The sequence below is a fragment of the Gorilla gorilla genome, chromosome 6 (assembly GCF_029281585.2).
Source record: "Gorilla gorilla gorilla isolate KB3781 chromosome 6, NHGRI_mGorGor1-v2.1_pri, whole genome shotgun sequence".
In the NCBI taxonomy this organism is placed as follows: Eukaryota; Metazoa; Chordata; class Mammalia; order Primates; family Hominidae; genus Gorilla; species Gorilla gorilla.
Window position 1 is genome coordinate 120,340,143 of NC_073230.2, and position 14,791 is coordinate 120,354,933.

At 36.4% G+C, this 14,791-nt stretch overlaps 1 protein-coding gene across 11 annotated transcripts in view; it reads right to left on the reverse strand.

The window, feature by feature from the left end:
- IMMP2L (inner mitochondrial membrane peptidase subunit 2) overlaps nt 1-14,791 on the reverse strand; it is an 888,292-nt gene that overhangs the window by 709,181 nt on the left and 164,320 nt on the right. Inside the window, exons 4-5 of one of the 11 annotated variants that reach the window (XR_008667322.2) lie at nt 11,100-13,197; nt 834-9,568 (exon numbers count right to left, since the gene is read on the reverse strand). The exons of 8 other annotated variants lie outside the window; for them this stretch is intronic. Coding sequence is in view for 1 of the 3 variants with exons in the window: in XM_063708729.1 (XP_063564799.1) it covers nt 13,062-13,197 (136 nt within the window). In the remaining 2 variants the exon portion in view is untranslated. Of the gene's footprint in view, nt 1-832; nt 13,198-14,791 lie in introns of those variants that run through there. 2 more of the 11 variants (XR_010134732.1, XM_063708729.1) reach the window with 2 other exon arrangements.

Below are 14,791 nucleotides of genomic sequence, written 5' to 3' on the forward strand. Positions count from 1 at the left end.
CCCTCCATTCTATGTCATTCTAGTATGGCTGTCAGTCACATGAAATCCCCAAATCCCACTCCTGCCACAGAAACTGCACAGGAATTTCTGCCAATGAACTGTCTCAGCTGTTTATATTTCCATGTTTCCAGGGGCCTATTTATTCGGCTTGGCTTTTGATTCTGTGATATAACCACATTTTATCTAATAAATCCTCTTCTTATTTTGCTTAGATAATCTCTGAGTTTAGGCTGCTTGCAATTACAAAACTCCATTTGATGTATACTCTAAACTGTTTTAATCTCTTCACCCAAAGTAATGCTATGAACAATTTGCTGTTAATCCTACCACAGTATTTTCTATGCATATACAACTACACATCCACATATATATCTTATCATAATACTATACATAGTATTAATGTACCATAATTGATTTTAGCATCCTTCCATTAATAATTCTAACTTAACTTAGTTTTACTTATTCATTTTTCTTTTAAAATCAAGGGGAATACGGAGAATCCATTAAAAAAAATCATGTTAAAATCCAAGAAATATTTATGGAATAGACTTGGTAGCTGAAGATCGTGTTTTTTAACACAACTTTAGATAATACAAAAAAAATGAAATATAATCTCTAATCAATTTTTGTTTACAATGTAGTTTGGCAGGTAATATAGAAAAATTATAAAACAATTATATGTCAGGATGTAAGCAAAATTGCATGATAATCATCTTATATCAGTTGAAGCCATGAAAATTCAATTCAATTTTATTAAATGTCAACTGTATAATGTTTTCTGATATGTGGATTGTATTGGCACTCAAAGGACCACCCAAAAAGTTTATAGCTTAGCATACTTATAATCCAGTTAGTCAACATTTTATAATTGTCACAAATATAAAAATTGATAAAACTTCCAGCAAATTTAAATATATTTAAGACAAAAATGTTCATGACTTTTATAATAATACTTCACATTTATTAGTACCTACTAAATCTTATTATCTAAATTATTTTTCAAAGCAATTCTATGAAGCAGGTATTGTTATAATCACCCAAGGGCACCGCTGTAGTTGTAACTGGCAAATCAGAGAACTGAAGTCAAGTCTTTCTATCTCTAAAATCCCTTTCTTAATCAATATCTGTTATATCAAAATTATTTTAATGACTAAACAGTTGAACTGAAGAGTGTTTATAATATCCAATTGCATTCTCACATCAATATTAACAAAAAAGCTGTTAGCAACAAATCCATTGTCTGAATCAGCTCAAAGACTTATTAAACTTGAGATCTTCTTGTTACATGAGAAGTTGCAGTATCAATTTCTTCAGCTCTATCATGAAGGTGAATTCAGATTAATTCAAGCCACCTAGTTGACTTGCAGTCTTTACAAACATAAAAACAGGTTAGTATACTCTCTTAACGGTGTAGTTATTCTGCATGAGAAACAGGTATACAATTCCATAAGAATACAAGATAATTTGAAACATATAATAACCATGTTGTTACACAGTAGACCTTCCCATATTTATGCATGTTCAATTATAATATTTATTAAAAGGCTAATGAGACCATTTTGAAACACATTTACTGAAAGGCTAATCCAGTAGTAGAATACAATCTGTTTATTAATTGAAGAACACAATACATGACATTTGTACACTGTAAGAGAAGACCAGAATTGCCAATAAAATATCATTGAAAACTTCAAGTAACCCTTATGGTAAAAAAAAAAAAAAAAAAGTCCTATTAAAGATAAGAAATATCATGTACAGTATCACTTCCTCTCTTCTACAACATAACTCAAACTGATATGTAAATGAAAATTTATATTCCAGTCAAGGAACGTACCCAATGAGAGTACATAAATTATATATGTATTATGCAGGATAATAGTTGTTACAGACATTTAATCAAAAGCCATTTTAAAAACTGCAAAATATGTCAAGATGTTTACATGGTGAAATGAAATTTCATAATATGGCACCTTAAAACAATCTCACATTAGATTGCTGCACCTCAGAAAAGTACTATTGATATTTCACTGAGCCAAAAAATAATAATAATTCCCTTATCAAGTGAATATAGTGGAAAGGAACCAGGCTGAAAGTCAAATAGAAATACCAGTCATTTTCTCAAATAATAATATATTATTAATAATGATACATATCTGAAGGCTTATAGTTTCAAGATCCGAAAATTCCAGAAGTATAAAATGGCACATATTATCAAACTCTAAATAACAAAATTGTCTAACATGTAACTGCCTACTATTTGCTCATCAAGTAAATAAGAACTCATTTTAAGATTAAGAAAACTAGCAAGTCAGTTTGAGTCTGGAATTTTTAGATGAAATAACATTCATGAACAACTTTATTTTCTAACATTAATAACAGATTTCATACATCCACGTAAGTTTAGGTAAAAATAAAATCCATGTATACATTGCAAGTGGCAACTGTTCTCCATAGCCGATTCAGTATTATGAACTATCTAAATAAAAATCAAAAGTAAGTTACTAGAAAATAGTAAAATACCTCCATCAAAAACTCTTCTGTGCATATTCTGCAACATTAATTAACATAAAATGATTAAATCACTGCTAATTTATTTGTCAGGAAAAAATAATACTTTATTATAATATCTAAAAAATTTGAAGGCACTTCACAGTATTATGTCTTTTTGTTAACACCATCCAATGGTATATTTATTAGTTGTCATATGAAGGCCCCGCCATGAGAGTTTTTAAACATTTATTAAGAAATACCCTCTACATTCAAAGTTAGATATTTAATATCTTTAAGGAATCTGAAATATATTATATATTCATTGACTCCTACAACATGCTTCAGCCAGATAATGATCTTTTGTCAAAATATGAGCAAGCTAATCGTGTGATCCTCCACACGCAGACTGATAACAACACTCAGAATGCAAAAGAAGCAAAACTATTCACCTAAATGGACATGAAAGGACCAGTGCTAGGGTTCAGATTTTTTTTCTTTAAAATTTTAGTCCCTTGAAATTTAACTTCTTGAATTAACATGCAGCTATTAAAAAAGCAGCAGATATGTAATCAATATTTTTACTAACAGCTATTCCCTAGGGTTCCTTAATTATAAGCAGCAGAGGTATGCAAGATGGAAATACCCAATTAGGTTTTCCTGGATCAATTTAGCTTGTCCAGCTATTGAATATTTTCACAATAAACAGTCACAGTTGAGTTTGAGAGAGAAAAATTAGCCCTTTAGTTAGCACTAAAACTAGTCTAAAATTGGCCATCTGGCTTGTCTCTGATATACTCTGATACCATACTGTATCATCAGACATTGTAAAAAGAAATACCAGGCATAAACTGCTAACCTTAGAATACAATTTAACCTCAGTATTCTCCACAAAAAGTAACAGAATCTGTTTCTCTAGGGTACCTGAGTTGATTCTAAGTGAAAAATATCAGGTTATTCTCACTACTATCTATTTTCCATGTTTCCAGAATGAGAGTGCAAATCTGAGCACCATATTTAAAAATAAATAGATCTGAGAATAAAGAAAACCATGTTTTCACCCAGATGCCTGCATTTCCATCAACAAGTGCTGAAACACCACGCGAACTGTTGTAGCTGATTAACCCAGCATATTTCTAGGAAGTACATTAGTTTGGTATTAGTAGGGTGCAAAGTACAAAGGTCAGAGAGGGAAGTAGAGAAGGGCCAGACCACATCACACCTTACAGCAGATACTACTAAGCTGAGATTTTTTTGACCTGTAAGACATGGGAGTCACGGAAAAAGTGAAAACAGAGGAGCAATGTAAGCAGAGACTGGATGAGATTTTTACTCTGCTAGCAGCGTAGAGCTACTTTAGTGAATATGGTATCCCCTAGCCACATGTCTACTGAGCATTTGAAATGTGACCATGACCACAAGTTGAAAGAATATTCTGGATAAACTAGATCAAATAAAATATATTATTATAATCAATACCACCTGTTTATTTTTATTTTTAAATGTAGCCACTAGAATAGGTAAAACTGTATATATGCCTTGTATAATACATTTCAATTGGACAGTACTTGTATAGATGAAAAACTGTGAGGAGGAAAATACACTAACAATGATGAGAACAAGATAGACTATTGCAATCGCCAAGGTGAGAGAGGACAGTCTCATCCAGAATATTAAGAATGGAGAAGAACAAAAGAGAAAAGTTCAAGAGAAGAAAGAAAAGATGCAGGACTTGGTGACTGACTGAGTATAAGGAGTAAGAGAGAAGTCATTTGTTCATTCATTCATTCATTCAAACACATCATTATTGCATGCCTAGGATATGCAGGTACCATGCTGGTTATACTACAATGAGCTAAATGGAAGTTGGAAATGCTTACCAACTCTCTGGTTTGAGAAACTGAGGAAAGGCTGTTATCACCCATTGAAATAGCAAACAGGAAAGAGGAACACTTTTATTATCATCAAATGTATCAAGTATGAAGTGCGTGTAGGTTATTTAAGTGGAAATGTTTGGGAAGCAATTGGATGTCACGATCTGAAGTGTAACAGAAATGCCTAAGCTGAAGCTAGAGAATATGGAATTAGCAGCAGACCCGTAAAAGGGTTTGCTCCAGGAGGTTGTAGAGTGATAAGCTCAAGGGTCCAAGACAGAACAGTGACACAAAAATTCTGAAAAGGAGAGAGAGGATAGACAGCAAGTTCACTAACAAATAGCCATGTATGAACAAGAAAAATTCATAAAGAGTAGAATCACAAAAACCAAAACAGAAGAACTTTTTAAGGAAGTAACATTCAATAGAATCAAATACAAAAGAAAAGTACATAATTTCAGAGAAGCATTGAAAAGTATACAAAATGCCAGAAAAAAAATCAAAAAGTATTTTGCAAGTCAGAGATCACTGATGACCTTCATGAAGGCGATCCCAATGGTAGGAACAAGCAGGACGGCCAAAGACTCCAAAAGGCAAAAGAGCAAAGGAGAGGCAAGAAAGACCAAGTATAAACAACTGTTTCTAAAATCTTAACTATAATAAAAAAATAATAAAGTAGTGAGCACAGAATCAAGGGATGGTTTGGGGTATTGTCATTTTTTATTTTGGACATGAGAGAGACCTAAGCATGTTCAAAAGCTCAGAAAAGCAATCAGTACAGAAAAGCTGATTAAAGGGGCAAGAAATGGAATGACTAATGGAGCAAGAGCCTGAGGAACTGGGAGAGAAGACCTAGAACACAGATGGACAGGCAACCCTGAACAGAAGAAAGAACACCTCTTCGTCCAGAAATGAAAGTGAAGGTGGCTCAAGAGACAAAGATAAATTCAGAAGCAGGTAAGAACTCTAGGTTCTGTATTAAAATATTACTCGGGTTATACAGTAATTACCGGGCACCTTTGGCTAACAGTAGCTGCAAATGTGGTTCCATACTTCCAAGGATTTAATATTTATAGCAAATATTCTAAAGCCAAGGACACAGATTCATCCAGGTAGGGGAGAGTCATCTTTAGTCTACTCTGTGGCCAGTCATCTCTACTCTACTACACAAAAAATAAACCTGTGAGAAATGATTGCCATTAGTCATGGAGGAAGAAAATGTAGACTAGAGTGACTGGGGACAGGAAACCCACATATCTCTCTACGGTTTCTATCTATGCACATGTGAAGTAGAGAGACTGAAGAGAATAAAGAGGGTTTCTCTCCTGTCTATATAACCCTAATTAGTTCCTTCCCAAGGCAAGAGTCATAGTTATCATACTTTGCCACAGTTTAAACCTTTTGGATGAAGTTATTGTGCTTTAAAGAAATGAGCCCAGACTCCCCGGACCTCTACTCTGCCTGTTTCTGGGAGTGGCAGGCATGCCTAGGCAGGATCTGGTCCTCCAGGCTGAGTGGTCATAATTATTTTGTGTGACTAAAAAGAATCTCTCGGCCTGCCCATCCTCATCTCTACTCTGCTTCAGTGTCTCCACCTACAACTGAATGAGTGAAGAGTACTGGGCTTCACTGGACCAGAAAACCGATCTAAGCCTACAAAATCAAGACTCATGGTTCAACACTCCTCATTGAAAAAGTCAGACATTGAGGGCTATCCAGCATTTGTCCACCTTTTAAACAGTACTTTATTTCCCTGTTGGCTTCTATACATTTTTATAAATAATGCATCAGTCCAGAATCCCAGAAGGCAGGAGGGGTAGGTGGAGGATTCAATAATCAAAATCTCACCTTGAACCTCGAAAAACCCTAGTGACAAACTAAAATATGCACTAAGTTTTTCTGCCTCTTTCTTTTTCATTTTCCTTTTTCTCACTCTGCCCCTCCTGAAATCCCCCTCCTTCCACTTTTATATGTTCAAGCCCATGAATATTCAGTTTATATGTCACCTTATCAAGGAAGTTTTCTCTGACCTGTCCAGTTACATTTCAGTATCACTGCCTCATCTATGCTCTTGTGTCTTATTTATATCTCAATTAAGCACTTGGTTATAATTAGTTATTTAATTGTATCTCCCAGCCAGGTGAGGTGGCTCACATCTTCAACGCCAGCTACACAGGACACTGAGGTGGGGGAAACATTTGAGATCAGGAGTTTGAGGTTGTAATGAGCCATAACTGTACCAGTGCACTCCAGCCTGGGTGGCAGAGTGAGAGCCCCCATCTCTAAATGATGAAGAAGAAGGAGGAGAAAGGAGGAGAAGGAGAAGGAGAAAGGAGAAAGGAGAGAAGAGAGAGGAGAGAGAAGGAGAGAGGAGAAAGGAGAAAGGAGAGAGGAGAAAGGAGAGAAGAGAAAGGAGGGAGGAGGAGGAGGGAAGAGGAGAAGGAGGAGGGAAGAGGAGAAGGAGGAGGGAAGAGGAGGAGGAGGATGAGGAAGAGAAGAGGGGGAGGAGGGGGAATTGTATCTCCACTAGGAAATCAGGTAGAGATTGCTGAATTCAGCTTTGTATCTCGGGCCTTGAGTACGTTGTCAAGGTTGGTCCCCACTCCAAGTCACAATTCATTCCTACTTCTCCCAAACTCCTAAAGCACTTTGTAGGGCAGAAACTGGGCCTTGCTGCACTCTATCAGCACTGCCCCTCTATTACTGAAAGAAGACAGAAAGAAGGAGATCCTGAAGGCCTTTGTATAATAGGTAAACAATCTTTTGTCTCTTCAGCCAATCACTGCTCCATTTGGCCTCTAGCTAAGGAATCTCTTAAGCAGCAAGCAAAAAATATGATTCATAAACAAGTGAAAATGAGTCACGTAGCAGTAAACAGAACTGGGGCCAAAAAGGCAGCTTTGGAGTTGTCCCCATTCATTTCAAAAAGAGCATTTTACATACTTTTTACATATTTACATTTTATGTATTTTTTTAACTGGATAAAGTTAGGAAATACATAAATTGTACTAAATTTAGAATTTCTAACTTGATTAATAATGACAAAACACCTTATAAAGTATATTACAGCACACAAAGTACTTCCTAACACTTCCATTTTATACTTGAGGAAATGAATTTTTAGAAAAATTAGGTGGGTTCTGTAAGGCCTTATTCATCAACCAATAATGAACAAATGCCTATTTTGTGCAATGCACTGGGATTTCAGCAGCCCTACCCTCATGAACCTCTGTCTTATAGGGAAGACGTGTAATAAATAAAATGTATATGTCAAATGGTACTACTGGGAAAATAAGGCAAGGTGGAGGTGGGGGGGCAAGGGTACAGTTTTGAATAAGATAGCCAAAGAAGGCCTCACTGACAAGTGGCATTTAAGCAAAAAGGGGGTAAGAAAGTCAAGTGGTTGGTACCCTAACCTGAACTATTAACCAAATCTTGGATTTGCATTGCTTATACTCCTTTCAATACAGCAATTTGCCCTTTATAAGAGAAAAAGATGCTGACATTCAGGAAAGCAGCAGGGGAAGCAGTATCCTGTTCTCTACAATTTGGGCACATTAGAAAAGTGGTTCAGAAAATCCTGTACAAGACCCAAAGCACTACCCTAGGCCGAAGTGAGTCCGCAACCACACATTCGGATACTCCAAAAAGATGCCAAGTGGTCCTTTTCATTGACAGGACTAGCAGTATCACTCCAAATGGTAAAATGTTAAAGTTGTAACTAGAGAATGTTTGATCTTTTTATTGCTGTTTTTAAAGGCAAATGTCCTGAGTGGTTCATTGTGGTTTCTACCATATAAAAGTCATTTTACTCTACTGAGTTACTTGGCTGTCATAAGACAGAAAATGAGCTGCCATAAAAAAAGCTGATGGAAAAGGAAAAAAATTACAAATATCTGATCCCATACCCAGGTCACTGTCTTCATCTAAGGCATAATTTATCTTTTCCAATGACATATGTGTACATCTCAATTAATTATCCACTTACCCTCTACTAATCAGAAATAAGATTTGGTTCAGTAAGGCAGGGTGAAGGAATAAACTCAACCTACCAATTGCTCCACATGAATTTTTTTTTTTTTAATAGAGGCAGGGTCTTACTCTGTCACCCAGGCTGGACTGCAGCCTCCAACTCCTGGGCTTAAGCCTCCCGAGTAGCTAGGACTACAACCACATGCCACCACTCCCAGCTAATTTTTTTTTTTTTAAGAGACAGGGTCTCACTCTGTTGTCCAGGCTGGTCTTGAACTCCTGGCCTCAGACAAACCTCCCACCACAGCCTCCCAAAGCAGTGGGATAATAGGCATAAACCACCACTCCCAGCCTGCTCCACATGATTGATAAATAACCTGATATAACAATCTAGACAAGTCAATCTTTGCCGAATAAATAACTTCCCCATGAGTAATCCTTCCTATGCCCAGTTTTCCCCAATCCTTAATATCATTGCTCTTTTTAGACTCATACATTCATTCACTTAACAAACATAAACTGAATGTTTAAGATAAGGCAAATACTTTGTATGACTGGTTTTCTATTTGAAAATAGAGTGTGTGACTATACAAATACATATATACATAAAGGTACACCAATTTATATACATTGGCCCTATGTAACCCCCATTTGAGAATATTTCTAAGCATGCCAGCTACTCAAATTCAAGTGTGAAGGTATGTGTATTTGGGTGTGTGTGAATGAATGTATGTGAGAGACAAAGGCAGACAGAGAGAGGGAATGGATAAGAAGCAAGTAAAGTTACAGCAGACAAGGACATGAAAACTCATAAAAGACTCATGATAAACTGTAAATACATTTAAAGAAAAAGAATAACACGAGCCTTCACTCCCCTTCCCTGTGCAATCATAATCACTGCCCATCAACTGCTCTGTCCATATCATGTGTGCTCCCTGTGTTCCTTAAAGGTTATGTATAACCAAGATCTACCTTTAATGTGTTTGGCAAAAATATCTGTGCCATAAACTATTAGCTGACAAGCAATTATATTTTACCTTGTAAAAGAAAATTAGGCATAAAATAACCCCACAAAAAGAAGAGAATGACTGTTTCACAAAAGAGGCAAAAGAGATTTGAACAAGATAATACCATAAGTTTCTATCTCACCATCCATTAATTTTAAATTTGATTTTGCTTCTTATATCACATAGCACTTATTCAAAAATAGCAGAAGAATACTTCTATCTGTTGTCCTGTAAAAAGAAAAGAAAATAGTATTATTTGTATTTCTTGTTCAAACACTCTAAGGATAAAAGCACTGTTTTCAAAAATGATGAGGTTCCTGCAGATAACATTTACCCACAGGATTTGAGGCTTTTTTGTGACATAAAGTGCAGAGTACTTTGAGGATGGTTACAGATGCAATGGCACAGAAAAGGCTTTTAACTTTGGCTGATTTCCTCTGACCACCATGTCTCCATTCTAAATTATAACCTCTCAAGCTACAGATCCTTTAAAACTAGCTTTTAAACTAGCTTTCTGTGGTATCATCACAAAATAAGAACACTTTGTTACTTGAAAATAAAAGCACAAAATTATTGGACTCAATAACTGTTCTCATTATTGCAAACCAATAAACAAGGTTCAACAAGAACTCGTTTTAGCTATTGCTTATCAAGCTGCCAAAAAATAAATCCAAAAGAAACCAAAGAAAAACCTGCCTTAACAATATAGATGGTTTCTTATTCATAAACTATCTTTAACATCAAAAATGGCTAGCATGTATGCCAGTGTTATTGCCTTGCATAACAGAATCTTAAGCTAAGCACTAAAGTTCTGTCATTCACATCTAGAATAATAATTTTTTTTACAAAAACTAAAATACAGCCAGGCGCAGTGGCTCACGCCTATAATTCCAACACTTTGGGAGGCCAAGGTGGGCAGACAACGAGGTCAGGAGATCAAGATCACCCTGGCCAACATGATGAAACCTCATCTCTACTAAAATACAAAAAATTAGCCAGGCATGGTGGCGCGTGCCTGCAGTTCCAACTACTCAGGAGGTTGAGGCAGGGGAATCACCTGAAACCAGGAGGCGGAGGTTGCAGTGAGCCAACATCACACCACTGCACTCCAGCCTGGAGACAGAGCAAAACTCCGTCTTTAAAAAAGAAAAAAAAAACACTAAAATACTAAATAACCCCATTTTTAATAGAAATTTGTTTTATGATATAACCCATACTAAATGCTAGCTGCTCAGCCAAATCACTTTTAGAGTCCATACAGCCCTTTATATCTAAAAGAAAATAATAAAAGTGCTAGGAAACAAGAAGTATCTGGGCCGGTTACCCTTGGTTAGGACTGAGAAATTAGCTGGCACAGACAGCAAGACCGGGACCAAATATTCAACCAGTTGGCTGGGGATAGTGGGTTGAGGTCAAGGAGATGACCCATATAGCTGTAAAATTAAGTATAAAAAGGGGAAATTGGGCAAGCAAATAAATATACTGAGGATAATGGGAGCCAGGTTTTCTAATGTTGGAGAAGGAACCTACAAGTACAAAAAGGGGAAGGAAGAATAAACCCTGTCGTTTGGAATTGAGGAGATCAGTGGGAACATATATTTTTAGATAATCACTGATCAATAGATAGATAGATGGAGATGTATATGTATATATGTACATACATATATACATGTAATGTACATATGTATTAGTCCGTTTTCATGCTGCTGATAAAGACATACCCGAAACTGGGAACAAACAGAGGTTTAATTGGACTTACAGTTCCACATGGCTGAGGAGGCCTCAGTATCACGGCAGGAAGCGAAAAGTACTTCTTACATGGCAGTGGCAAGAGAAAAATGAGGAGGAAGCAAAAGCAGAAACCCCAGATAAACACATCAGATCTCGTGAGACTTATTCACTACCACGAGAATAGCACAGGAAAGACTGGCCCCCATGATTCAATTACCTCCCCCTGGGTCCCTCCCACAACACATGGGAATTCTGGGAGATACAATTCAAGTTGAGATTTGGGTGGGGACACAGCCAAGCCATATCAATATATGTATGTACATGCATATATGTACATACATATATACATATAATGTGCAAATCTATATTTCCTAGGTTTGTTCACTGAAAAGATCTAGAAGCAAAGACACCTCAGTAGCAAAGAGCAACCTTAGACCCAGTAGCAAAGAGCAACCTTAGCATCCACTAAAAGAAACCAGAAGTCTTTGGTAGCGCCAGGGCTGGGGCAAGAAAAGTACAAGATAAGCTTGAACCACACCTTTTAACATGAGGAACTGAGAACATAGCATCGCTTTTGTGGTAATAATGCCCAAAATAACAACTTATTCATAAGGAAACATCAGATAAACCCAAGTAGAGAAACAAAACATAGCTGTACTCTTCAGAAATGTCAAAATCATTAAAGATAAGGCAAGATTAATGAAGATTCCAGATTGAAGGAGAGCAAAGAGCCAGGGCAGCTAAATACAAGGCTTAGATTCTGGACATATAAAGAACATCATTGGGACAGTTAGTGAATTATGAATTGAATCTGTGTAATAGACGGTAATATTGTATCAATACTAGTTTCCTATTTTGGTGGTTATACTGAGATTATGTAGGGAAATGTCCTTATTTTTAGAAAATAGTCACTGAAGTACTAAGGGAGTACTGGGGCATCATGTCTCCAATGTACTCTCAAGCCAAAAAAAAACTTCAAAATAATAATAATGTGTAATGGTAAGAGGAGAGGGAGGACAGATTGAGAGAGAGAGAGAGAATATGATAAAGCAACTATAATAAAATCTTAATATTGAAAATTTGAGTGAAAATCATATCAGTTCTTTGTACTATTCTTGCAATGTTTCTATAAGCTTGAAATCATTGTCAAATGATTAAAAAACAAAGATATGTTTGGCCCTAAATGCCCATATAACTATTAAGAAAAACCTTAACTCTCTATGAAGGGCCACAATCTGCTCTGAATTTTGAATATAAAAAGGTATGCTTGTGCTAGAGGCTAATACAGCCTATATAATCCTAAGGGCACTAAACAAATAAAATAAGGATGTTAAAAGGTGTCTTGAACATGTCTAAAATCTGTAAAATGTTAATTCTTACAGAATACTTGGCTTAGAAAAATGATGTACATTGGGGAATTATAAATATAAGGATAAAATTGCAAAATTTCCCTGATAGTCACAAAATAAGACCTATGTAGACAACAATATGCATCACCCAGATCCCCCTTCAAAGAAGCACTCACTCATGGCCCATATATGGGCAGTGCAGTCAGTAGACAGCCGCCAGGTCAGTAGACTTCAACATCGCCACAGCTGCAGAGAACCGCCCTCCCTTGGGGTATTCGACATCCTCAGACAGGGCAGGGGTAACTTGAGACAACTCTGAAGGCCACACTGTCTGAGGGCCCCACTGGCTTGTCTGGGGTTCTGTCAGGCCTGCCTCACAGTTTGGCTTCCTCCCCTGCTCAATCCTGTATCTTCCTTCTTCCTTTCCCCAGGGATGATCCCTAAAATACATCTCACACCCCAAACTCCATCTCAATGTCTGCTTCTAGGGAACCCAACCTGCCACAGGACCTCTTTTGTGACTTGACAAAACATAGCTTGATATAGGCACATTTTACAATTTTGTCTTGTGAGTAGGTAACTTTATTTCCAACTCACAAGACAGGTATAAATTTTTTTCAGGTAAATTCTGTCTCTAAATCTCATCCATTTACCTTCTCATGTGGTGTGACAGAAAAAGTGTACTTTCCCCTTTTCATGTTAGCCAAATATAAAAGATAATCATTGTTTAAACAACAAATTTCCCTCTTATGGTCCATTAGCTCCTGCTGCTTGTTCCTGTAGTGAAATAGAAATACAACAAAACGATTTCCATGGCAATAGGTAATAATCTAGCAAATGTAAATTTCTGACTTAGCAACAGAACAAAGCAAGAAGAAGTTATGGAACTGCAGTGGGGCTAAATTTCAATTTCTGTGTATTTTTAGTATCACATTTTAAAACAAAAAAAGCACAAATGCAGACACATTAACACGTAACTATGAAGAATAAAATTCTAATTATAGGATAAATTTAAGAGACCTCAATAATCAACCTGTAATATCACTCCTTACTTCACTACTAAAATATATTCAACTAACATAAAAAACCTTACCTTACAAATTTGAGAATTCTTACACTTATTTGAAAGCCTATTATCTACTATAATAGCAGTCCCAATTACTAATATATCCTGTTATTTTCATTTTTAGTAATAATTACAAACATGGCTTATTGCTAATATGTAAATGAAAGATTTTCAAAGGACTAAAGAATCTCTAGAAAGCACAGGAATAGAGGAACTGGAAAGACTGCAAGCATCAGGAGCAGATCTCTTGCTGATACTCCATTAGTCGAGGCTCTCCACTCCCTTGTGGAACATGCAGCACCCTGTACAGGCTACTCTCTACTCTGCACCTGCTCTTCTTCCCACCCCTGAGCTTCACACTCACCAAGAGGGGTTGTTTTGTTCCCACACTTATTACCATTTTTTCCTGTTATAGTAATTATATAGTTTAACTATATTATTCACAATCTGATGAAATATGAGTGCAGAAAGGATTATCGTATCCAAGAAAGTAAGTACAACGCTTTGCAAAGATTTGATAAAGATGAATCACTAAAAGTATGAACAAATTAGATACGGGCAATGTTATACTGTGGACAGTTACAGAAAAAATAATTCAAACCTAGGATTCTACACTCAGATTGCTTTGTAAGTGTCTTAAATTTCTGCACTTTTAAATAACCCAACGTGAAAATTATAGGTAATGCACTGCCTTCGTTTTATACAGAATGACTATCTAAAGATGCAAATTTTTTTAAATAAAAAGCTTCAGACTTATACAATCACAAAAATGGCAAAAAGACAAACAACTATGATAAGAGTATGAGTTCAAGGAAACCTGAATAGAGGTCCTTAATATATGACAACACGACCATACCTCTCTTTCAGTTGCCTCCACTCTCCAGATGGGATTCCTGCCCTCTGTTCTAAAGGATGACATTGAGCACTGCCCACCTTGTCCTTGACCTCAGATATGCACTTCTTCAATCTTAGGCTAATTCTTCCAGGTTGGCAACGGAGGTTCAGAAAGTGTCTCCTTGCTTCAATGGCCTCTCCTAGCTTTGTATATGCAAATTCTTCATTACCAGCTTGATTGCATTTATATCCAGCATACAGCAATGTGCAAACTATATTTTCTCTTTGGCTATTAGCGACCCAAGGAGGACCTCAGACAAGAACATACTTTTAGCCCCAAAGTCACATGGGCAAACACATTTCCAATCTTTTAAGCACCCTTCCAATGGATATACTGTCTAACCAGGAAAAAGATTAACTGGACCAGTCAAGTCTCTTTTTCCTATTCTAGCCACATATAAATGATCAATG